This window comes from Typopeltis vanoorti, chromosome 9 (genome assembly GCF_054136105.1).
Source record: "Typopeltis vanoorti isolate ZY-2024b chromosome 9, IOZ_Tvanoo_1.0, whole genome shotgun sequence".
NCBI classification, from domain to species: domain Eukaryota; kingdom Metazoa; phylum Arthropoda; class Arachnida; order Uropygi; family Thelyphonidae; genus Typopeltis; species Typopeltis vanoorti.
This window is the reverse complement of record NC_143557.1, coordinates 63,881,048-63,907,573: the sequence shown is the minus strand read 5'-3', so window position 1 is coordinate 63,907,573 and position 26,526 is coordinate 63,881,048. Positions and strand designations below refer to the sequence as shown.

General features: G+C 34.1%; 1 protein-coding gene across 2 annotated transcripts in view; it reads right to left on the bottom strand.

The window, feature by feature from the left end:
- LOC150103094 (RNA-binding protein 39-like) overlaps positions 1-26,526 on the bottom strand; it is a 356,476-nt gene that overhangs the window by 74,376 nt on the left and 255,574 nt on the right. For both annotated transcript variants that reach the window (XM_090397583.1, XM_090397584.1), the window contains exon 12: positions 24,400-24,465. In XM_090397583.1, the coding sequence (XP_090253709.1) occupies positions 24,400-24,465 (66 nt within the window). The remainder of the gene's footprint in view (positions 1-24,399; positions 24,466-26,526) is intronic.

Genomic DNA, 26,526 nt, shown 5'->3' with positions numbered 1-26,526 from the left:
CCTTTAACAAAAAATGGGGTAAAAATATTAATAATTTTTTTTGTCAAACAAGAATAAGGACCTCAACTCAGTTGTTAATGAAATGACCATTTGTCTTGGTGTCAGCTCTGAAACAGAGTAGAAACTACATCTGCAGCAAAAGTGAATAAATATACTTTAGTAAATATTCTGAATTCAAAGAAGTAAGATGATTAATGGCTTGTTGCAATTCAACCATCTTCATGTTACATGAATGACAGTAAACACGACAAAAATTTACAGAAAAAAAAAAGCTTTACTGTTGGAGAAAATTATTACCTTCTTAGTTAATCCATCCAAAAGCATATCACTTGAGTTCAGTTTTCCTTTAACAACCCATTACCACTTGGCAAAAAACTTTTAAAAGGAGAGATTTTAAAATTAGCATAATTTTAAATGTCAAAGAAGATTAGATGCAATAATATCATCACAATGCCTATGCCCGAGTCTTATAAGGTGGTTTACAAAGAATTTCTTCAATCATCTTGGTGGATTTTTTGGAAAGGACACCACTTGATTAGAGAAACCATAACAGATGGCTGGCTAGAGCTGTTAGCATTATCTTTAGAGTTATATATTACTGATAAAACTAAGCAAACAACATAGCTTACACTAGTTAACAGAGAATATCAATATAATGCTTTTTCCCTGCTAAGCACTTGCTCTGTAAACAATGAAGATTATCAAAGCTACTAAAAAAAGGGAAGAGAGAGTCCTGAATAACCTAAATTAGTTATTTGCATGTTGAGCAGCCAATTGAGCTTTCCTTTGATCATGAGTTGGAACATATTAGTTCCTTAATGTATAGAGTAGAGTAGAGTACAATGATAACTATTTGCTAAAGTACTGAGGACTGGTTGTAGAACGACAAAAATTTTCTCGCAATCATGAGGATTTATAGAAAATCTAGACCTATTTTGGTAACTCCTATATTTCAGTGATTCACTAAAAGATACTCTACTTAGTAACCTTAAAATAGAAATAAGCTGGAGACAGGTGAAATTCCCCACCAGTTTTCTTTTTTTTTTTTTTAAATCTAATATAGAGCAAGCTTACATTTAGAAAGGATATTATCATATACCAGTTGTTTAACTGGTATCTGGTGATATACACAACCCAAAGGAATTGTAAACTAATATAGGCATTACATTAAGAGAGTACGATTAAAATATTATTTCAGCTATACTGGTGTCACCACGTTCTCATAATGGATGAGAAAGTAGATAGCAAAAGTACTGTTTCTAGTTTATTTAATTACTTACACTATGTTGCCAAAACTATGGGAGTAGAAGAATATATGTGTTACATGCAGATTGTGTAATTACATAATTCATGAAATGTCTAGAGAACAGCACATTTCATGAATTGCACATATAAATATATATATATTTCTGCACAATTCACAAAATGAGCAGAAATCATTGTGCACATTTCACGAATTGTGTAATTACACAATCTGCATGTAAAATATAAATTTCTGTTCAAATGCTATGAGCAGAAATGACGCAGGAATGTAGCACTGCCAAAGGACATGTCTGTTCTCACAGTGTTGATAATGCCCCTCTCACCACTGCATGACAAAACCTACTATGGAGCTCATGTCCCCAATCTAAGCCCATGCAAAGTAGTACAAGATAGAAGTTATACATGAAGGCCAACATCACTATCAGAGCTCAAGACAGTCCTGTGCAAAGAATCGAAGTTAATTTCTAATGAAACTTGCCATCAGTATGTTCAAAATTTACTCCATACCCTAATGTGATATAGGCCATAGGCGACATATTACAAAGCAATATTTTGTTCTGTATCTGCATTTCTCAGGTATTCTAATACATCTTGGGGAATAAAAAAGCATATTTACAAATAAATATGCTAGTGTATGATTATAAGCCAATGGATTAAAGACCAAGATGTTTTATCTGTTTTTCATTAGGGGCTTGAAATCCTGTGGGTAGAAAGATATTATGAGCCTCTACAAAGCTTTCCCCAAGAATGTTTGCAACCTCTTTCAAATGATTTTGGATTATCTAACTCTTAGCCAATCCATAGCATTTAATGTGAATGCTACCCACAATAGGTTTATGATATTTTATTGGGTACAATTCACACACACACACACACACACACACACACACACACACACACACACACACACACACACACACACACACACACACACACACACACACACACATATATAAAAGTAACAATTGTATATTATCATATCTTAGTGTCAATGAAAGGTTGGATATGTAACTACCTTTAATTTCTCCAGATCACATCACAAATAACTTTTGGATGGATTTAAACACTACTGAAAACTATATGAATCTCTTTGGCACTGATGTTTAATTTCCTGTACTTGAGTGCTGTGTGAAAGTAACGAGACTGACATGCTAGATATGTGAAATATTTATCTTTAAACTTTGTTGAATATTCAGACTATGAATGCTGTGCAATCACATCTGCAATGTTTTGGGAAAAGGTGAAAACTAAGATGAGATTTTATTGACTAAGATATCCATGAATGATTACACATTTTTTTTTTTTCCCTAGGAAGGCTTAAAAAAATAAATAAAATAAGTAAAAGAGAAAGTTGACCATAATAATAATAAGTTGAAAGCTACTTATGTTGAAAAAGCAATTCTTAAAACAAAAGATACAGAGACTGACAAACATGAGTTTCTCAATATCTGAACCTTTCTACTGTAATAGGCTCCCCCCCCCAACTTTTTCATTAGAATGTCTGCATGGTTCTATCATATGTGGTGTTGTCCCGAACTCTTTTGCAAAGTATAATAAAATTAGTTTAATCCTTTATCCAAGTGTGAGCAAACAAAGCTTGCGCCTGAAAGTATCTTCAGGACTGGGGTAAGGTGGTACAACAACATAAACTTTCAACATCTTTTGCAAAGGTACGATCTACATTGCAAATATTAGAACCTTTCCTGATGAAAATTCCTATATTCACACTAAAGAAAGTGGATACTTCACGGTATCCATTAGGCATATTCAACTGGAATATAACTTATGTCCTAGACAGAAGTTATTTTCTTCTTGAAAGATTATATAAAGAAAATTATAAAAATACCAGTACATAAAATACCAAGCATTCTGGATAGAATGGATATGGTCATCTTTCCTGTCATTAATGATGTGATATTCTGTATGAAGTGGATAGAGCCTCTTAGATATTTTTCCTTGAAGATTATATAATAACAGACTTTAATGATAAAATTATAAAGTAACAGAAAGACACTTACATTAGGAAAAAATTATTTAATATTTGTAGAATTTTTGGCTAGGTTTTCTAACCACTGTCAGTATCGAAAAGAGATAAACACAATAAGAACAATGCTTAAACTGCTAAATTCATAAAACTAATTATTTGTGAAACACGGGAATGAAGAGTGTTAATCAGAATAACTTACCATAATTGGGAAAGTTCAAAGCAATTGTGTTTGTTGAGGTTTGGACTGTGAATGTGAGATTCATAACTTTCTTCATATAATCATTCAAGAAGGAAATAACTTCTGTGAAGGACTTTATATTCCAATGAATATGCCTAGTGGATAAGGCATGGTTAACTAAACCAGGCTTATCAGACTCTCGAAGTAAAGAACACTCGATGTTCATCTAGACCAGGGGTCGGCAAAGTGGTCGATGTGGGTATCCAAGGTGTCGATAAACGTCTAGAGGGTCAAAAAAGGTGGTCAATGAACACCTAAAACAATTTTGAGTAACACCTAGCAAACATGCAATGCCAACTGGCTGAGCCAACAAGGGAGAAGTGAATGCAAATTCACTTTTAATGAAGGAGAGGAACAGAATGAACCTGGAAGAGTGTGGTGACTTAAGGCTAAAACTCACCAATATCCAATCAAATATTGATGCAATGGCTACTATTCAAATACATCCTTCTCATTAACCAAACCAATTAAATCAATAAAATGTAAGTAAATTTTTAACGTTCTTTATAAATTTCTTTAAATATTTCTTATTGAGAAGCAGTAATGAAGTAAAAGAGGGTAAAGGAATTATTATTTTTAAATTGAGAAATTTATTATTGATAACATTTATTCATTTAATTAACATGATGGGGGTCGATGAGGGATCAAGGATTCCATAAAGGGGTCAATGATTTAAAAAGTTTGCCGACCCCTGATCTAGACTAATCTGAGCTGAATGACCCATCTGCCTTTAATAACAAAGGCAGCACAGACAAGGGATCCTGTAAACTCCAGGATAAGAGAGAGGAGAAGAAGGATATTTGTTTTTCAGAGAGGGGAGGTAAGAATTCAGCTTATGAACTGGACAGAAAAACTTGTAGGTCAATGTGTGATGAAGTCTTGCAATTTTTTCTGACAGTCCTTTAGCATATGGAATTGAAATTCTAGAAACTTCTTAAGGAAAATTAGGATGAAGGCCATAATTATTAATTCTTTTATCAATGATTTTGTTATTATAACCATCAGAAATGAAAGTAGCCCTGATAAATGATAGTTCATTATTTAAAAGAGAATCAGTTGAACATATCTTATGTGTACATTGAACTAAAGTTTTAATCACATCATATTTCTGACAATGGTGATGATGTGAAGCAGCCTTATATTTACCAGTATGAGTTGGTTTTCTTAATACTAAGAACTCTAAACTGCAATTAGGTTGATGCAAAATGTCCACAAGGGAGAATGTCATCTTCTACTTCAAGTGCAAATTTAATTTTAGGTTTACTAAATTAATTTTTTCAAGAAATTCATGAAGATCAGGCAAGGAAGAGTTCCATGCAGCAAAAACATCAACACACAGTATCTGTACCAAATAAACGGCTTAGGAGAAAAAAACGTTCAGGATGATTGTTCAATTCGTTCCATTAAATAATTTGCTAGTCATGGAAATAAGAAACGTCAATCAGTTTCCTTTTATCTCTTTATAAAGTTTGTTTTGACAACAAAAGTAACCTGAATTTATGATAAATTTGAATAATTTTACAATAGCAGGAGGAAAATCATTGCATAGTAATGCTATTGCATCAGCTAGTGGGATTTTGCAAAGAGTGAAACTAGTGAAAGCAAGGCTCCCAATCGTGGAAGCCTTGATTATCTTGATCGATAATGATACATTAATAATACTGGGAAAAATTTGACAAGTGACATACAACTATTTGTTGATGATGCAGTACTTGCAGAATGATTTGAATAGGCTGGAATTGTGGGCATGGGAAAACAGATGTCAGTTAAATGTCAGTAAATGCAAAGTCATGCATTTTGGCATGATTATATATCCAATGTCGTATTATATTGGTGGGATTATGCTAGAAGAAACTGATCAAGCTAAGGATCTTGGAGTGTTAGTAAAAAGCAAGTTGAAGTTCAGAGGCCATGTAGCAAAGATTGCAAATACAACTCAAAAGATGATTGCAATGCTGAAATGAATTTTCACATGTAAAGATAAAGATGCCTCTTTACAAGTTCTTGATAAGACCTCACTTGGACTACTGTGTGCAGGTCTGGTCACCATTGTGATTCTGATACAGTGGAGAGAGAGAGAGAGTGTGCAAACGAGAATGTTAAAAATTGATATCAGGATTGTGGAATACTGATTATGAAGACAGATTAAGAATTTGTAGACTGCAGACACTAGCAAACAGAAGAAAGAGAGGTGATATGATTGAGACTTACAAACTTCTGAAAAGGTCATACAGGATTTCAGTTGATGGAATTTTTCATTTTATTTAAGGTGTGGAAAGGACACAAGAGTATCCTTGAAAGCTGAGAATAAATGCAGTCAAGAAGGGGATGAGGGCTTTTTCCTCTCATAGAGTAGTGTGTGATTGGAATGGATTGCCATTGGATGTTGTATGTGCAAGCAATGTGAATGAATTCAAGAATAAGTATAGCTGGTGTGCGTGGAGTATGTGGCCTCTCTTGATGAGTCCCTGACTCTCTGGAGGTATCTCTTAATAATAATAACCAATTTCCATTAGTCATGTGGGCAAATTTCAAAATAGGGAGTTGGACATGGAAGCTTATTTGGTGCCACAGAAGGTTCTCCTAAGGAAGAAATGCAGGAATTTGAGTGATTAGAGAAAAGCATCTAATATAAAGAAGCAGAAAAGTTGGTCCTTGTTAAAGATCAAAACAGCAGGGTAGGTATGAATCACAGGCATAAAGAAATGTTCTGGAAAAATTTGGAGAATATGGAAAGCTAATAATAATGCTCAATGAATGGTGGATTGCAGTTCAGGACACAGACTAGTCATCACAAACACCATGTTACAAAATAAAGATGTGAATAAATTCACATGGAAAGAAGACACAAGAAAAAAGAAAGACACAGGGATTTGAAATTGGAAGTAATCATAACTTAGTTTCAAGGAGGATAAAAAGATATTGAAAAGAAAAATATGTAAGAAAGTTTTAAAAGGAATTTAAAGTTTAGCAGCTTTTACAGGCGAATTGTAGCCTTGAACTATACAAATACCACTCAAGGAAAAATGAGAGTTCAAAAACAACAATTAAACGAAGTCTCAGTGGGAAACTAAAGAAAACACTAAATGATTCAGCCAGCAATATATGTGATGCAGCTATCTGCAAGGACAGAAAAATCAAAACTCCAAGGCAAATGCAAGACAGTCCTGGAAAAGAAGCAAACATGCTGAAAGCTTCAAGCAAATAAGTCAGCAGATGCCCTGAGAGAATACAGAGGAAAATATAAGAGTGCTAAACTCTGGTGTAAAAATAGCTAAACAAAATAAAAGCTTAAAAATTCAGTGTAAGGATGTAGAGGGCAAATATCAGGAAGATGGCAAAATGATCTAGAAGCTATTAAAAAAAGCTTAGAAATGGAAAGACGAGTACAATAGAAGGAATCAGAGATGATAAAGGTATTGTGAAAACAAACTAAACTCTAGCTATCTGGAACAATTACTTTGAAAAATTGTTCAATGAAACAAATAGCCATAGACCAGTGGTAGAAAATACTCAGGAATATATATATCAATACTTGAAGTAGAAAAGCTATCAAAAAGTAGAATAGAAGACATTCGACAAGAAATGCTAAAATATGAAGGTATAAAACTTTTATGTTGGCTATACAGCATAACTCAAGACTAGTTACAAGGTCAAATTCCAAATGACTGGAGTAGAGTTGTCATAGTTCATCTATAAATTTGAAAATTACTAAGTGTTCGAGGAAAGATTTATAGAAGCACACTTGAGAAGGGGCTAAGATGATTTGAGGAAGAGAAACTTGGAGAAGAGCAAGATAGATTCAGGCTGAAAAAAAGAGGTTATCAAGGTCAGATTTTTCATGTACAACAAAGAATTGAGAAATCCAGAGAATATGGATTTATATCTAAGTTCAGTGTATCAGGAAAAAGCATATGACAAGATTCCAAGAGCTTTTCTCTTGGCATATGCTTTTTCCTGATACACCAAACTTAGATATAAATCCATATTCTCTGGATCTCTCAATTCTTTGTTGTACATGAAAAAATCTAACCTTGTCTCTTGTCATCTTGCCAAGAGAAAAAGCTTATCTATTTGGGAAATGGAACATTATACAGAATAATACACTATTTATATTTAAGCTGTAAGTCACCAGTTAGAACTGAAGGAAGTAGAGAAAGGTGGTTTGATGTAAAATCAGGTAAGACAAGGATGCACACACACTACCTCTTTCTTTCACAATGTGATCTGTACAGATAAGGAATAAGAGTGGATGGAGTGTGATCCTTATCTTATCGGATTTTACACCAAGCCTGCTACTAACTTCAACTGCACTTCTATAAATCTTTCCTGGAACACTTAGTAATTTTCACATTATTTTATTTCCGTATTTCCAGATGAACTATGATATTCTGATATGATAGAAGAACTTCTGATATTTCAGATATCAGAATCAGAAATATAAAACTTAGCACTGCTTTATGCTGATGATGTAGTCCTAAACAAATCCAGTACACATTTCCAGAATTCTTTAACAGCCATAATAAATCTGGCATGAAAATTAGTAATAACAGACCAAAACTATGAAATAGGCAGGAACATTGAACATTTCAACTTCATTCTTAATAGAAAATCTACAAAACAAGTAAAATATTTCAGCTCTAAATAACTTTTAGTAAAGGTGGAAAATTAAATATGAAAATGGATAACAGAATAAGCAAAGCTAAGCTAGCCAGATAAATACATTTATATAGAATAAAATAGAAATTAGTCAAAACATTAAATATGCAGTAAACATGAAAGAGTTCATATCAAATTTAACTTATGGATCTGAAGGCGAGTCAAAAAAAAAAAAGTTGGTCAAAGACTGGAGAGACTACAGATATGAAAGTTCTAAGCAAAATTATAGTAGTGAATGGAGGATGCATTCACTACTATAATTTTGCAGAATCATTTTAAAAATGAAGATATTATGAAGTATCTTGACATATTGAACATTCAAGTATGTGTGACAGGACTAATCTAAGGTGGTATGGTAACAAATAGAATAGGAGGGAAAAGGTTAGCAAAACATGTGTTTGATGCCAAGATTGCTAAGGAAAAAAGGAAGAAGACTAAGAACTAAGTGAACCCATTCAGTCAGAAAAGCGAAGATAGAAATATAAGATCTGACAATATTGGAATGTAAATAAGTGACAGACTAATTTGGAGGAAAATTTTTGATTGGATATTAGTAATAATGCAAATTTAATCATGTAGGATATCATAATATCCTTTGTGCCACTTGAAGCTACACAACAAGAAAGTGATAAAAAGGTTACTGAAAATAAAATAAACATTATTTTCTTTGCCATTAAAAAGGAAAATATTGTTATTTCATAGACATCCAACCAAAAAATAACTATGCAGTTTTAAACCTAAGAGCTTAGTTCAACATCATAAAATTACTGAACTACTGCAGCAACATGTCCATTTTACCAACAGCCTATTGGATTAGTACGGCTTATAACAGTTTTCGTAGGATATAGTGTGAAGTGTTCATGGATGAATTTTTGACTGAGTCTTGTTTTATTTATGTGGATTCCACCTTCAAAAGGTTCATCAACATCAGATTCCTGATGTACACCTTCAGAGGGTGTACAGGATATTATAATAGTATTACATGAGAATATTACATCATTATTACCTCCCAACTGAAATTTGCCTTCAAATTAATCTGTTGTCTGTCAAGACTCAATTCTTATCATATTTATATTTTGGCCTTCTAAGGCACTTCTTGATCTTGGTTCTCCTCTGGGTCTTCATCCTGGCAAAGAACATTTGTTTTCCTAAACTTTCTTTTCCCATTCTGTTTAAGTGGCCAGACCACCTGAGATTAGCTCTGCTAACACATTTTTGAATGCTAACAATATTTTTCCTCCTAATATCCTCATTTTTAATATGACAGTGCTGTTGATGCCATATACTCACTCTTCTAATCTTTCTCAGAACTCTCATATCTGTGATTTCCAGTCTTTGACCAAGTTGTTTATTTCTAATTCAGCTCTCAGAGATCCATAAGTTAAAATTGGTATATCTTGCATGTGGTCTTGTATATAGTTCAGTGTTTTAACTAATTTCTCTCTTTATTCCATATAAATTTATTCAGCTGATCTCCTACTACACCAGCTTTGCTAATTCTGCAATCTATTTCAATATTCAATCTGCCATGTTCACTAAAAATTGCCTAAATAGCTGAAATGTTTTACTTGTTCTATAAGTTCTCCATTCAGGAGATCACCAATTTTTCAATATTCCTGCCAATTTTCATAGTCACCGTTTTTCATACCAAAGTTTAACATATTACGTTTATTCAATTTAGTTAGGGAAATCTGCAGACTTGTGCCGAATTTATTTGGGAGTATAACATAAAGTGAAGAGCTGAAATTAACATCTCCAATTTTGATATCAGGTTTAATGCTACTTTCTTTCATAATTTGATCCTTATAGATGATGAATAACAATGGATGTAATGTGCATCCTTGTGCCTCACACCTGGTGTTAAGGACATTAAACCATCTTCCTGCATACCTCCTTCAATTCTAACCGCTGACTTAAATATAGACTATACAGGGTGTTCGGGATAAATTTGACAGTTTCGTAAGGAAAAAGAAAATCTTCTTTGTATCTATTAAATTTAATGAATTGACAAAAAAACATTACAGGCAGAGTTAATTACAATACTATCAACAAGATTTACTCAAAATAACCACCATTAGCATCGATCACAGCTTCAATTCTGCTTCGGAACCTCGAACAAGCTGATGCTACAGTCTCCCTGGGAAGGGCCGCAAAAACTGTTTTAATTTTATCCATTAACTGGGCTTTTGTATTACTGGAAGTGCGATTGGTGTCTTTTTCAACTGTGCCCCATACAAAATAATCCATGGGGTTAAGGTCTGGGGAGTTTGGAGGCCAAACATTTGGACTGGTGAAGTCGTAGAAATTTTCAGACAACCATTTTTGACTTTTCCCAGAGGTGTGGCAAGGGGCCGAATCCTGCTGCCATACATACGGCCTACCATTGGCTACCCTTGTTATCCAGGGCTTGACTACAGTTAGCAACTCCACGAACAAAGCCCGAATTCCAATGCCAGGGTTCTTCAACACCTGTTCCTGCAGATTTGCGAGGAATTCTGCTGTACGAACGCAATCAGATCGTCTGCTAGGGATCTTTCTTCTTGCTACATCCTCGTAGTCACCATTGCAAGTCTCTAGTTCATTCCTGATTGTTTTTACTGTATTCAGGGAGCATTGGGCAGCAGTCGTAATATCCTTATTTTGATGGCAGGCACGAATCATCATGATACAAGTTATTCTCTTCCATGATTCAGGTGGGTTCCAGCTATCCATCCTTTCTGACATCTTGTATATGAATGAAGAAGGGTCCAAACTTTTCAATGAAGAGAAGTGTGTGTTAATACATGTAACTTACGGAAAAATATAATTAATTATAAATATGTCAAATTTATCCCGAACACCCTGTATATTTATTTACTATTTATCACTATTTATTGCTCAATACAATGTCCCAATGCCCTAACATTTATATTTGTAGTCTATTATACTCAGCTAGCATTTACTCAACAGTTTACATGAAAGTAAACATAGATCCCAACCTATTAAAAAAAAAAAAAAAAGAGAGAGAGAGAGAGAGAATTACTGAAGACATCCTCAACTTAGTTAGGGAAATCATTAGGGTCAAAGCTGTATAACTGAGAGGAGACCTCCACATAGCCTTTAAAGTAATGCGGAGAACCGACCAGGGCTTCTGACCTAATGTCCAATCCTCACCTTCTCGTGGTGCACCCTGTTGGGTATCTACTTTGATACTGAACGAACGAGGATGGGCTGGCAATTTGGGATTTAGCCGACCAAATTGTATTCTTATTGGTTAAACCAAAATAAAAAATGTTGGTACAACATGACAAAATTTCATGCCGGCTGGGGCGTCGCCCGGTTAAACAAGGCCCCCGTTGTTTTCGCCAGGGAACCAGGGCGAACAGCGAAAAGTCAGCTACTGGAACAAATCTGAAAACAAACCCCAACTCAACATCACCAGAGTTAAAGATCGGTACTATCAACGTAAGAAGCCTGAATGGCAAAGAAATGGAGCTAGCTGAGGAATTAGGTAAGTACCAGATCGACATAATAGGGGTGACTGAAACAAAAAAGACCAAAACTGGTGAGATCTTTCTGAGCAATAAATACAAAATGTTATATTCAGGCAATAACAATCAAGAAAAAGAAGGAGTAGCCATAGTATTCAAAACAAAAAATGAGGCTAATCTTCTTGAATGGCAGTCAGTCTCAAGTAGAGTAATGTGGGCAAATATGAGAATGGGGAACTGGACAATGAGACTTATTTGTGCCTATGGTCCCACAGAAGGTTCTACTAAGGTAGAAGTGGAGGAATTTTTTGAGGCTTTAGAAAAAGCAACTGACACAATGAAAAAGGAAAAGTTGGTCCTTGTTGGGGATCTAAATAGTAGAGTAGGAAATGATTGTGAGACATACAAAAATATTTTGGGAAAATTTGGAGAAAAGAGCAAAGCTAATAATAATGGCAAATATCTGTTGGATTTCTGCTCAGGACATGGACTGGTTATTACTAACACCATGTTCCAACATAAAAATGTGCACAAATTCACATGGAGAGAAGAGGCTAGGAATAAGAAAAGTCTCATTGACTATGTTATTGTTGATAGTGATGTTTTCTCCCTGGTGCAGGACACCAGAGTGTACAGAGGATTTGAAATTGGAAGTGATCACTATTTGGTCTTGAGCAGGATAAAATTGAATTTCATATTGAAAAGAATAACATGTAAGAAAGTTTTAAAGCGAATAAAAGTTGAGCAGCTCTCAGAGGTAAACTGTAGACTAAAATACAGATATATTATTGAAAAGAAAATGAAAGAGTTTGAGAACAGGAATCAAACCTTGGAGATTCAGTGGCAAACTCTGAAGAAAACACTGATTGATTCTGCCAGAGAGGCATGTGGTGAGGTTGTGTGCAAAGATAAAAAAATCAGAACTCCCTGGTGGACACAGGAAGTTAAAGAGGCAGTGAAGGAAAAGAAGAAAGCATATCAAAAGTTCCTGGCAAATAAGTCAGCTTTTACTCTTACAGAATACAGAGACAAATGTAAGAAAGCTAAACAGTGTGTAAAACTAGCTAAACAAAAGTCATGGGAGGACTTTGGCAAGAATATAGAAAATAAATATCAAGAAGGTGGCAAAATATTCTGGAGGTTGTTGAAGAAGCTTAGGAATGGAGGAAAGAGTGCTGTAAAAGGAATTAGAGATGATAAAGGTGAAATGAAAACAGGAGAAAAAGATATCCTTGAAGTATGGAGTAATTACTTTGAAAAACTGCTAAATGAAACAAGCAGTGATGACAGCACAGTGATAAAAAACACTGACCAGGCATGCAATCAGGAATACATATCCATACTTGAAGTAGGAAAAGCCATCAAAGGCTTGAAATGTGGACAGGCAGCAGGAGTAGATGATATTCGACCAGAAATGCTGAAGTATGGTGGTATAAGAGTCTTACAGTGGCGGCACTGCATAGTTCAGAAAGCCTGGACAGAGGGACGAATTCCCGATGATTGGAGTAGAGCTCTCATAGTACCCATATATAAAAAGGGAAATAAAACTGAATGTGAGAATTACAGAGGTATTTCCCTACTGAGTGTTCCTGGCAAGATCTATGCAAGTATACTTGAGAAACGGTTGAGAAGAATTGTGGAAGAAAAGCTTGGTGAAGAACAAGCTGGATTCAGGCCAAATAGAGGCTGTCAGGATCAGATCTTCACTTTACGACAAATAGTTGAGAAAGCATGGGAATATAACAAAGATCTGTATTTAAGTTTTGTCGATTTGGAAAAGGCATATGACAAGGTGCCAAGAGAGAAGCTATTCAGTACGCTGCAGTTATATGGTGTCAATGGGGCATTATATCAAGCAATACTTAGTCTTTATTTGAGTTGTGAGTCAGCAGTTAGAATTGAAGGAAGTACAGGAAGATGGTTTAATGTTAAATCTGGTGTGAGACAAGGATGTACATTATCCCCTCTGTTATTCATTATCTATATGGATCACATTATGAAGGAATGTGGTATTAAACCTGATATCAAAATTGGAGATGTTAATGTCAGCTCTTTGCTTTATGCGGATGATGTTATACTTCTAAATAAATCCGCTACAAGTCTGCAAGATTCTCTGACTAAATTGAATAGCTGTTGTAATAGATATGGTATGAAGGTCAGCAATAAAAAGACAAAGACAATGAAAATAGGCAGAATCATTGAAAATGTTAACTGTGTTGTGAATGGAGAACCTGTGGAACAAGTAAAACATTTCAGCTACTTAGGCACGATTTTTACTGACGATGGTAAACTAAATATAGAAATAGACAACAGAATCAGCAAAGCTGGTATCGTGGGAAGTCAATTGAATAAATTCATATGGAATAAGAAAGAAATTAGTCGGAACACTAAATTAGCTGTATACAAGACAGTGTTCAAACCAGTTTTAACTTATGGGTCTGAGAGCTGGGTCAGAAGTAAAACACTTGACCAAAGACTAGAGACCACAGATATGAGAGTCCTTATTATAGGCGAGAGCGGATGGCATCAATGGCAATATCATATTAAAAACGAGGATATTAGGAAAGAACTTGACATTGTCAACATCCAGGAATGCGTTAGCAGAGCTAATCTCAGATGGTATGGTCACTTAAATAGAATGGGAGAGGAAAGATTAGCAAAACAAGTGTTCTCTGCCAGGTTGGCAGGAAAACGACCCAGAGGAAGACCAAGATATAGGTGGATTGATACGGTACAAAGTGCCTTAGACGATAGAAATATAAGATCTGATAATGTTGGAGTCTTGACAAGTAACAGACTGATTTGGAGGAAAATTGTAGATAGGAAGTTAGTAATGATGTAATTATTTCATGTAGTACTGTCATATCCTGTACACCCCTTGAGGGTACATGGCAGGAATTTGATGTTGATGATCCTCAACTTAGTACAAGAAAAAAGAAAACTGAGGCCAAAGCATGACAACTCTGAGGCAGCAGAAAGAGCATACAGAAAAAAGTGTAATGAGATGAGAAGAGTAGCAAGGAGAGACAAGAACAATTGCTTGGAAAACCAATGCAAGGACATTGAGAAATATCATGCCGAATATAAGACAAGAGAAGTATATAAGTTGATCAGAAATAGCAACAGAAAATGGCAACCCAGACTTATGGCTATCAAGGATGAAAGAGGCATGACCTTAATGAACATTGAAAAAATTTTACAGAGATGGACAAAATACTGCAGTGACCTATATAAAACACAAATTGATCAAAACACTATAACACCACCACAAGATATTGTTCTCAAAATCTGTGATTTTGAGAACAATATCTTGGAAGATTAAGTAAGAAAGGCAATAATGAAATTAAAAAACTACAGAAGTCCTAGAAATGATGGCATAATGGGAGAAATGATAAAAAGTGGAGGCGATATTCTTATACAGGTAATACACAAAATTTGCAACGAATATGGAAGATCGGATGCACCCCAGAATGGGAAAAGTCACTGTTGACAGTCTTACATAAAAAAGGAAATGCTTTGGAATGCAACAATTACAGAAACATTATACTGATTTTCAGAACCCTGCTTGTTCATCTGGAAGATGGATGAGTTCGAAAAGATAGGAGTACCATACAACACATATTAGCCCTTATACTCATCACAGAAAAGGCATGAAGAAAGAATAAAGACTTTCAAAAAGCCTTTGACAGCAATGAACAAAACATCATCTGTGCTATACTAGAATCATATGATACTGATGCCAGGTTAACTAACCTACTGAAAGAAATCAACATGAATGAACAGGTGGCTGTCAAGATAGGAGGCAGATGTGGAGCTTGTGTCGTCATTAATAGAGGTACAAGACAGGGAGATCCAATATCACCAAGTAGCTTCATTTCATACCTGGAGAGATAGATGGACAGAATCAGAAATGAGGACACAGGAATCTCCACTAGTGGAATAAGACTCAACCACCTCTGCTTTGCAGATGACATTGTTTTACTTGAAGAATACAAAACTTGAGTGAATGATACTTAATCTAAATAGAGAAGGGAAAAGATATGGACTGAGGATGAATACAGAAAAAGACAAAAACCTTTTCACTAAAAACAAATGGTTTTTAGTGAAAAGGAGATTGGAAAAAAAGATTATTGTAGACAGAAAGGAACTTAAGAATGTGGAACAGTTTACCTATCTTGGAAGTTGTACAACACATGATCTAAACTGTACAAAATAAATTAAAATTAGGACTGAAAAGGCTTTAACTGTGCTAAAATCCATGGACAAAATTTGGAAGAGTAGAAATATCAGCTTAAAAATCAAACTAAGCATTCTTGAAACATGCAACTTTAGCAGTATGTTATATAGTTGTGAAACTTGGATAATGACAAAGGAATTGAAGAGAAGAATACTGGCTTTTGAAAAGAAAGTGTTATCATAAAATTCTACAAACTGGATGGACTCAGAAGATAAGAAATGAAGTGTACAGAAGGATACAATTAAAAGAGACTTTGTTTCAAAAAGTCACACAAAGAAAATTAAATTCTGTGGACCTATTTGTAGAATGTCAAGTGACAGAAAGTTGAAGTCATTGGTGTTTGGCCTAATGAGCAGAACAAATGTCAGAGGTCATCCTCACTGTGAGTAGGCTGACAATATTAAAGACTAGTGTGTGGGGAACTCTTCAAGAATTAAGTCATGCTGCAGTGAACAGACACATTGGGACAACATAATCAACATGGCATCAGACACCTATGGGCACTGAAGCCCATGGTTCGTGATGGTGATGATGAGACCTGTAAAAGGCATATGACAAGGTGCCAAGAGAAAAGCTATTTAAAATGCTACAGTTATAAAGTGTCAATGGGGCATTATATCAAGCAATATTTAGTCTTTGTATTGTAAGTCAGCAGTTAGAAGTGAAGGAAGTACAGGAAGATGGTTTGATGTTAAATCTAGTGTCAGACAAAGATGTACATTATCTATATGGATCACATTACAAAGGAAAATGGTATTAAATGTGATATCAAAATTGGAGATATTGACATCTCCAGTTTTGATATCACATTTAATACCACTTTTAATCTCAGATCTTTACTTTATGCAGATGATGTTATACTTTTAAATAAATCTGGTATAAGTCTGCAAGATTCCTTGACTAAATTGAATAACTGTTGTAATAGATTTGGGTAGGTCAGCAATAACAAGACAAAAACAATTAAAATATCAACTGCATTGTGAATGGAGAACCTGTTATTTATTTTCATGGTATTGACATGAAAATAAATAACAGGATGATAAGAAAATAGTATTCATTAACTTATTTGCTGATATTTCGCTGGTATTATATCCAGCATCTTCAGAGCACATAAACAGTTTGTAACAGTATGCAAAACAAGAATTTGGTATAACAGTGGGGCTAGTTTAAAAAAATTTGTAACAGACAACACAAGGAACTAAAGTCCTAATTAGGCATCATCTACATTGGAAAAAAAAGAAAACAAATATTAATTAGATCTTAAAATGACTGTTTCCCAGATTTTTTGGTAAATTTATAGCCATACTTGTTGAGGTTTGGAATATGTTTTCAAGTTTCTGTTGATTCCAAAAAAAAAAAATCTCTCTGACTTATGACTTCTGTGTAGCACTTTTGTTTTCTTCCAATTGATCCTGTGTGAAGTGGTGCCCAAGGCAGGGCACTGCATAAACTCCTGGATGTGATAAAGAAGAGAGTTTATTAAATTGTACATATTTGGTCTGATGTATTAAAATAAATAACTATTATTATTAAAAAAAACCAGAAGATAAATGATAAAATATACAAAGAGCCAACAAGTTTCACTAGCCACTGTCTAGCATTTTCAAGGCTGAACTGGTGTGAAAACAGATGCATCGAGTTACATTTCAAACATACACTTTAGTAACTGTTAGGCCGTTATATTTCGTTCCTTCTGTTTGAAGGCGTGCATGTTTTCGAAAGCTTCAGTCAGATTCCGGTACATGACCACGTGTTTTGTAGTTATTTGCATATTGTAATTCTGTCGAACTGAGAGAGATGATGAGATTTTTCCATATGTCTTTAAGAACAATGCCCTGATTTCTATTTAAATTATTGCCTGTGCGTAATACCACAGCTGCTTCTTTTAAAGTTCTGTATCTGTAGTCATTCTCGATGTAAGGCATAGAACTGTTTTTCCAATCTATAACGTGATTTGATGTTGAGAAATGATGTGCTAAACCAGATGTGATAATTCTATTATGATTGACATCCCCCACATGTTCCTCCTGTCTTATTTCAAAACTCCTAGAAGTCTGACCAATATAAGAAAGGCCACACGTGCATGGAATTTCATACACTCCAGGACATTTGAAGAAAGGTACCTCATCTTTAGGTGATCCTAAGATATGTCTGATCATGGTAGTTGGTTTAAAAACCACTCTGATGTTATGAACTTTTAACATTCTCGCTAATTTTGTGGAAACTGAATTAATATATGGAATCACAGCTGTGGACACATATTGGGGTACTGTAACACGTTGTTGGTGGTTGTCTTTAAATAGCCATTTGTTTAAAATGTTAGAAGGATATCCTTTAAGAGATAGAGTGTTCGCTATTAGTGACAGTTCTCTCTGCACATCTGTTTCTTTTGAAATAGACCTTAAGGCTCTATTACGGAGCATGTGAATGATGCTGTGTTTTTGTGATCTATGATGGTTGGACGAATAATGTAGGTATCTACCAGTATCTGTGGGTTTCCTGTAAATGGACAGTTGGAAATTGTTATCTTCTTTCTTCACTAGGATGTCAAGAAAAGGAAGTTCTTTGTTCTTCTCTAGTTCTATAGTGAATTTGATCTTATTGTGTAGTGAGTTGATTTTGTTCACACGAGAAGGTTTTCCATGGTGTCTTTCCAGATGATGAACAAAATCAACTCACTACACAATAAGATCAAATTCACTATAGAACTAGAGAAGAACAAAGAACTTCCTTTTCTTGACATCCTAGTGAAGAAAGAAGATAACAATTTCCAACTGTCCATTTACAGGAGACCCACAGATACTGGTAGATACCTACATTATTCGTCCAACCATCATAGATCACAAAAACACAGCATCATTCACATGCTCCGTAATAGAGCCTTAAGGTCTATTTCAAAAGAAACAGATGTGCAGAGAGAACTGTCACTAATAGCGAACACTCTATCTCTTAAAGGATATCCTTCTAACATTTTAAACAAATGGCTATTTAAAGACAACCACCACCAACGTGTTACAGTACCCCAATATGTGTCCACAGCTGTCATTCCATATATTAATTCAGTTTCCACAAAATTAGCGAGAATGTTAAAAGCTCATAACATCAGAGTGGTTTTTAAACCAACTACCATGATCAGACATATCTTAGGATCACCTAAAGATGAGGTACCTTTCTTCAAATGTCCTGGAGTGTATGAAATTCCATGCACGTGTGGCCTTTCTTATATTGGTCAGACTTCTAGAAGTTTTGAAATAAGACAGAAGGAACATGTGGGGGGGGGGGGATGTCAATCATAATAGAATCATCACATCTGGTTTAGCACATCATTTCTCAACATCAAATCACGTTATAGATTGGAAAAACAGTTCTATGCCTTACATCGAGAATGACTACAGATACAGAACTTTAAAAGAAGCAGCTGTGGTATTACGCACAGGCAATAATTTAAATAGAAATCAGGGCATTGTTCTTAAAGACATATGGAAAAATCTCATCATCTCTCTCAGTTCGACAGAATCACAATATGCAAATAACTACAAAACACGTGGTCATGTACCGGAATCTAACTGAAGCTTTCGAACACATGCACGCCTTCAAACAGAAGGAACAAAATGTAACGACCTAACAGTTACTAAAGTGTATGTTTGAAATGTAACTCAATGCATTTGTTTTCACACCAGTTCAGCCTTGAAAATGTTAGACAGTGGCTAGTGAAACTTGTTGGCTCTTTGTATATTTTATCATTTATCTTCTGGTCTTTTAATAATAAAAGTTATTTATTTTAAGAGAGTTTATTCTTAGGTGAACAGACAAGAGTTGCCAATTTGACATAAAGTTTAAATACGGTGCATAGCTGATATTTATTGAGCACTCTAGATATCTTTTCAGATGTCTCTGACTTATGATTTCTGTGTAGCACTATTCTTTTCTTCCAATTGATCCTATGTGAAGTGGTGTCCAAGGCATGGTCTGCTAGACCCGACTTGCCATAAAGATAGTGCCAGATGTATTTCATATGTCAACAGTTCTTCCTGTCTGTCCATAGTAAGCCTGGTCAAAGGAACAGGGCACTTCATAAACTCCTGGATGTGATAAAGAAGAGAGTTTATTCTTAGGTGAACAGACGAGAATTGCCAATTTGACATAAAGTTTAAATACAGTGCATAGCTGATATTTATTGAGCATTCTAGATATCTTTTCAGATGTGCCTTGAATGTATGAATGGTAAAAGTTTCGCTGCAGTCTTGTGTGGTAGGCAATGAAGGGGATTTCTGGGGAGCATTTAGTATTTTTTTCTATCCTATGGAGATTATGGCCATTGGCTAAGATGGTGTGATGTAAGCGAGTTCAGCAGTAAGAGCATTGTCACTGGAACAAATAGCTCTAGCTCTGTGGGTTAATGTTTTTAGGATACCACACTGCTGACTGGATGATAGTGCGACTATTTGTGCAAATATCTCCCTGTATGTGTGTGTGGGTTTTCTATAAACAGAAAAAGATAAGGAACCATCTGGAAGCCATGTGATTAGTGTATCCAGGAAGGGCAGACGGTCATTAGCTTCCTGTTCCATTTTGAAGTGGGTGTTGGCTATTTAAATGCACTAAAAAATGTATCCAATCTGTCTGGACCACATGGCCAAATAGCAAACACATCATCAACATAGCATAGCCAAACCACTGGTTTGAGAGTAGTTGTATTCTTAGCTAGCTTTTCCAAGTTTTTTTTTTGTAGAAATTGGCTAAAGGGCCCATTGCTGTCCCATCTAGTTGTTTGTATATCTTTCCATTTCATGTAAAATAACCTGCATGTACTGTAAATTTAAATAGTTCGAATATATCCGGGGGGGGGGGGGGGAATGTCTGATGCGTGATTTGAATAATGGTCTTTCACTCAATTCAAGTACTTCATACAGTTCAAAAATTTTGGACTTCCTTACTTAATCAATTTTTTTTGCTAACTAAATATTGAAATATAATCATTAATAAATGACTCTTAAAAATTTTGCAATAATGTTGAATAAAAATTAGAGAATGTCTAAGAAGATAAATTATTGTGCTTCATTTTATTAATAATCTCTGACAAATGTAATGTACGTGAATCCTGCATTTAATACAAATAGAAAAATATTTGCTTGTCTTCAAAGCATGGATAATCTTCATTTGTAAAGATATGCAAGTTAAAAAAAAAATAATAATAATAAAAAAAATAAATGTGACATTTATTCAAATAGAATGAATCAATTTTGGTATGTCAAAGTAACAGATAGTTACACGAATAAAAAATAATACTGAACATAAATTGAGATTTTCACTTGTATATTTAAAAGAAACAAACTTCTACACATTTCACTATTACTGATAGCATCTTTAGGAAGGTGACTAACTAGAGAAATGTACAACGAAGCTGCTCTGGGAACTCCAGCAGTTGATTACTTTTGCAAATTAGAGCATTATAACATAGATTAACCAGAAGAATTGCTTTGCATATCAGGCATGAAATGTTCATTGTGGTGAACAGATTTCAGATGTATAATAAATTTAGTTTAATCCTTTATCCAAGTGTGAGCAAACAAAGTTTGTGCCTGAAAATATCTTCAGGACTGGGGTAAGGTAGTACAACACCGGGAAACTCGTAGCAAAGGTGGAGCAAGCTAACATCACTCCTAACTGAAGAGACCTCAATAAAGGTCGAAACTAGTCTGGGTAGTGGCCCTTCCCTTAATGCATAACATTATACATATCCGCAAGGAGATGTGTTTTGCATTATGGGAAATACTGAGATAGGTGTGATGTTAGCTTGCTCCACCTTTGCTACAAGTTGCCCAGTGTTGTACTACCTTACCCCAGTCCTGAAGATATTTTCAGGCACAAACTTTGTTTGCTCACACTTGGATAAAGGATTAAACTAAATTTATTATAGTCTAACCAAGTGAAAAATAAACTTTCAAAAGATTTCAGATGGTTACTAGCATAATGGAGCTTCATAAGCATATAAGGCTTCCAATCTTATAGCATGAGACCTTGGTTCCTGTTCAAGGTGCCTTAAAAACATATTGCTTCAGAAGGTTCTTTAAGAGGAGGTTGTCTTCTAAGTATTGCAATGGAGACTGCTGACCAATCCTTTTCATTGTGTTTTGTAAATATGTGAGAAGTGAGGGTGGTCTTATCTTTCCGTTTATATTTAACATTGCTTAACTGTACATTTTTAAGGATGTCAAAACTTCGTCTGGTTTAACCAATGTATGCTTTGCCATAAGAACAACACAATCTTGTAAATGGTAGTTTTTTTTTTTTTTTGAAGTAGATATTGTCTTTCGAAGAATATAGAAGATTCTATAGGATCTGAACTTGCTTTGAAATCAATTCCTTGTCTTGAAATTAAGATATACATCTAGAAACTCTGCCAAGAGAAGGTAAGGAAATGGACCTTTTATATTTGATGTCAGTGTTCATAGATGTGAATTTCTTGGAGAATGGAAATTTGTTCAAGATCTTTTGCGAACAGCCATTCTAAAGAAATTGTTAGAATAGAAGGTTAAGTTCACTTTCTTTTTTTTTTTTTATTTCATCATCTTTAATGATGCACAGAGATTACTTTTTTAAGGTAATGATAATTCTAAACTTTGTGGATGATGAAATGAGTTGGCATGGAACAATCATCCCATATGGGTTGGCTTCTTATAGACATCTAAAGATATTTCTTTAACTTGTTTTGCTAATTAAAAGATCCAAAAATAGTTTCTCTCTTTTTTTTTTTTTTAGCATAAATTGAATTTTTGGATAACAGATACACCATGTTAACCATCATTCAAAAATACATCCATGCCCCAAGCAAAATCTACAATACTTAAAATGTCCATATTCCCAAACATTTCTATATTTGGGATTCATTTTCTACTTTGTTTAGATCTCAATACTATTATTTAGAACGATATCACCTGTTTTGGTTTTCTCAATCTTATGTTGAGGTGGTATATTTAATTTTTCTGCTAGGTCCACTTTTCTTTGATGCTTCAGTTTTGCTAAGGTTGTTCCTGTAGCTGACTCTTGCTGTTCACCCTGATTTCTTGATGAAAACACACCCACAAATTTTCATCAGGAAATCAAGGTGCATGTTATTTCAGCAATTTGGATGGCTAAGCTTTAACTTACCAGTCCATTCTCTTTATTCAACATTCAAGTGGGTATCTGTAATGGGGCACACCACAAGGAAGTGAGAACTGGACACCAATTTAGAGGTCCCAGTCTATTTTCATTATTTCTTCTAGGCTATGTGGAAGTCTCTTCCAGATATCTAGCTTTGATCCTTAAGTCATCCCTTAACTTAATACCTTAAGCTGTGTAATGTATCTAACTATTTAGATACATTACACAGAGTAAATTAGGTATTCAAGATAATTCAAAGGGAGAAATCAAAAATCAATGGTATTAATATTTTCAAGAGTATTATTGTGCTCCATTATTATTTAAAAAAATATCCAGTTCCTAAATATATGTAGGATTGTAGAGATCACAATGTACAGGCCTAAGGAAATACAAAAAATCGCTGCTGCTACTTTGTTTTCCTGAACATTCTCTAACATCTTTGGATATTTGTCATTAGAGTAAAATGAGAATAGACACTAAGACAATAATTAAAATACAGATAGTAAGTAAACTGAAACAGATTAAATATTTAAGCACTATTATTTTGTTCAGCATATCACTGAGCATCTTCAGAATGAATACAAATGAAAATGTTACATATATTATTATATACATTTCATGCAGTCAGTATTCACAACATTTTGATTCCACAAGTCAGAGAGTTCTGGAATCAAAAAAAAGTTTTACAGAGAAGTAATCTTAAATATTTGGGATTATTTATGTATGTTTGTCTCCATCTGAAATTGAAAATATGAATGACTAAATTGCCATTTCAATGCTGTATGGAAAAGTTACTGCATCTTAATTTTTTTTTTTTTTTTTTTTTTTGTGTGTGAGTATAATACTTATTACTGTTAAGTAATATAAACCAACAATGTCCTATTTCAATGTTTTCTCTAACTCTAATAGTTTCCTTTTCATACTGCAACTTAGCAGCAATCTGAAATAATAATATATAATTGCAATGCTCACTTTTATATATTAAATCCAAATTATATTCACTTTAAGGTTGTTTCATGAACACCAAGTGCAATTACTACTTCTGCATCTTAATTATTGTAATTTTGACTATGACGATATACTGCAATGACAATGTGTACAGAAATATTTGTAGATTTTAAGGACTACATCACATATATGTGAAATGCATCACTCTGATATGATATATTCTGCTGTTAGGCAGATGAAGCATATACTGCTGAAACTCCAATATCAATCTATACATTCATGAATGATGTGATTTTGCATCCAAGAGAAAGTGATTAGATACATAATGAAAGAGAAACTAGATAAATGATTTTATTTATCTATAAATCTTCTGATGAATGTTCCCAACTATATATATATATATATCTTTTGTAAAAGAATTTCAATCAATTTGCTAAAATTAAAGCCTTACTGTTATAAATCCATATCCTTTAGATTTTGCTGTTTCAACATCTCTAATAAGTTCAATTTTGTCAATCTAAAAACAAAACAAAAATAATAAATAAATAAAATAAAGTTGATATGAGGTAAAAGTACAAAAGATGAACATTTTAATGTGCATTAAAAACAGTTATGAAAATTAGTGAGCAAATATACCTTCTTGATAATTATAAAAATGAGCAAACCAGTCTGAGAACATATGCAATTAACAGACAAAAAAACAAACTGATCTATTTTATTATTCATTTATTTTTAATGGGTATATTATGAGAGTGACCTTCCACAAATGAGTCTTCATGCTCATAGAAGTGCTAACCAATAATAATAACTGTTAGGTTGGGTTGATTTAGATTATGGCCAAAGCAATAGGGCTGAGCGATTATCCCTTTGTGTTATCCCTTTCCATTTCCATGGTGAAATTTATGAGGTATAGATTATTTTTGCTAGAGAGGTTGGTAAGGTATCTCCTTATGAAGCCAGGCAGATAAGATGTCATTGATGTATTGCACCAAAAAGAAAGGTCAAGGCTATACTGAAGGAGAAAGGTATGTCTTCTAAGTGTTACAGATAAAAGATTGCAAGAGCTGGAAAGTTGGTATATTGACAGTTTCTGAAGTTTTATTTGGTACATCTACAAAGTAAACAAATAAGGAAATAATTTTATTATTTATTTTTTATATCATCTACAAACATGAGAAGTTGCAAAATTTATAGCATAATGCCAGATGTGAGCAAGCAACCAACAAGAAAGGAGGAACTTGTTTTCTTTTCTTTTTCTTTCTGGACAAATGGAGGTTGTGTTTTCTTAGAAAAAATTGTGAAGTAGATGAAATGAAAGGGAAAGCAAGTTCATTCACTATGCTGAATAGATGATAACCAACAAATGCATACGTATGACAGTGCTTACAGAATTAATAAAGACTAACTTAGAGACTTAACGTAGAGGAATAGTGGCCATGAAAATACTTGAGGGGATATAATACAGAAACAGAATGTCTGTGAGAAAGTGAGCTCATGAACAACACACCATCAAATAACTAGACTATACTCTTCTTGATAGCATCAAACAATTGTAGGAACAATATTCTGAAGTAGGACAGATTTAAAATTTATACATTGTTTGAAGTTATATAAGAAAGAAGTAATATTTTGAGGCACAAAAGGACAGCTAGTTTTCTTTTCTTTTTATTTGTTTTTTGGAGACAGAGAATACTATACGTGTGATGTGATAATGCAAGGAACGGCTAGAAGCGTAAGTCAGCCCAAGATGAAAGATATGATCTTGCATGGACTGGATATCATCAAGATGAGGTGAGGTGAAGTGAAGTGAAGTACTTCTTGCATGGAATAAGACAGGACTGTTTCGCAAGTGTTGAAGTTGAAAAGGTCATCCTCACCTCACTAAAATATAGCAAAGAGATTAGTATAAAAGTCACTGCTTAAGGAAATCTATAGTTTGGGATTTCAGCACTACAAATGAAGTGTATTGCCATTACAAAATGGTGCATTTCATAATTACGTTCTTGTATAATAACAACATTTGTAATCATAATTGTAATGGTGGTATAAGATGTAACTCTGTTTTTCTAATTTGGCTATTAAAATGCCCTGACTGAAAACAAACTCATGACTTTATAAATTTTAACAGGAAGCCTAAATACCAAACTACACCAAATTCTATCCAGCAGAGAGGATTTAATACTATTAGTTCAAATCACGTTGTCAAATTTCGTTAATCAAAATGATTCAACTGAAAATCAGAACTATATGTCATGAAATGTTTTGCCAAATTTTGTTAATGAAAATGATCCAATTGGCAAAATAAATTTTAATAATCATCATCATACGTATCAAGGATTTAGGCCTAGTATGGCCTGTTCCGGCCTTAGAAGTCATCGTTGAATCGTTTAAGAGGACGTCCTGGTTTTCTTTTTCCTAATGGCTTGTACTTTAAGGCTTGTTTTGGTAATCTTTCTGTTTTCATTCTTTGAACGTGTTCCATCCATCTATGTTTATATTTTTTAATTTTTTCAATTACTGGTTCTTGGTTTAATTCTTTCATAATATCTTCGTTTCTTTTGTGATCAAATAGGGTATA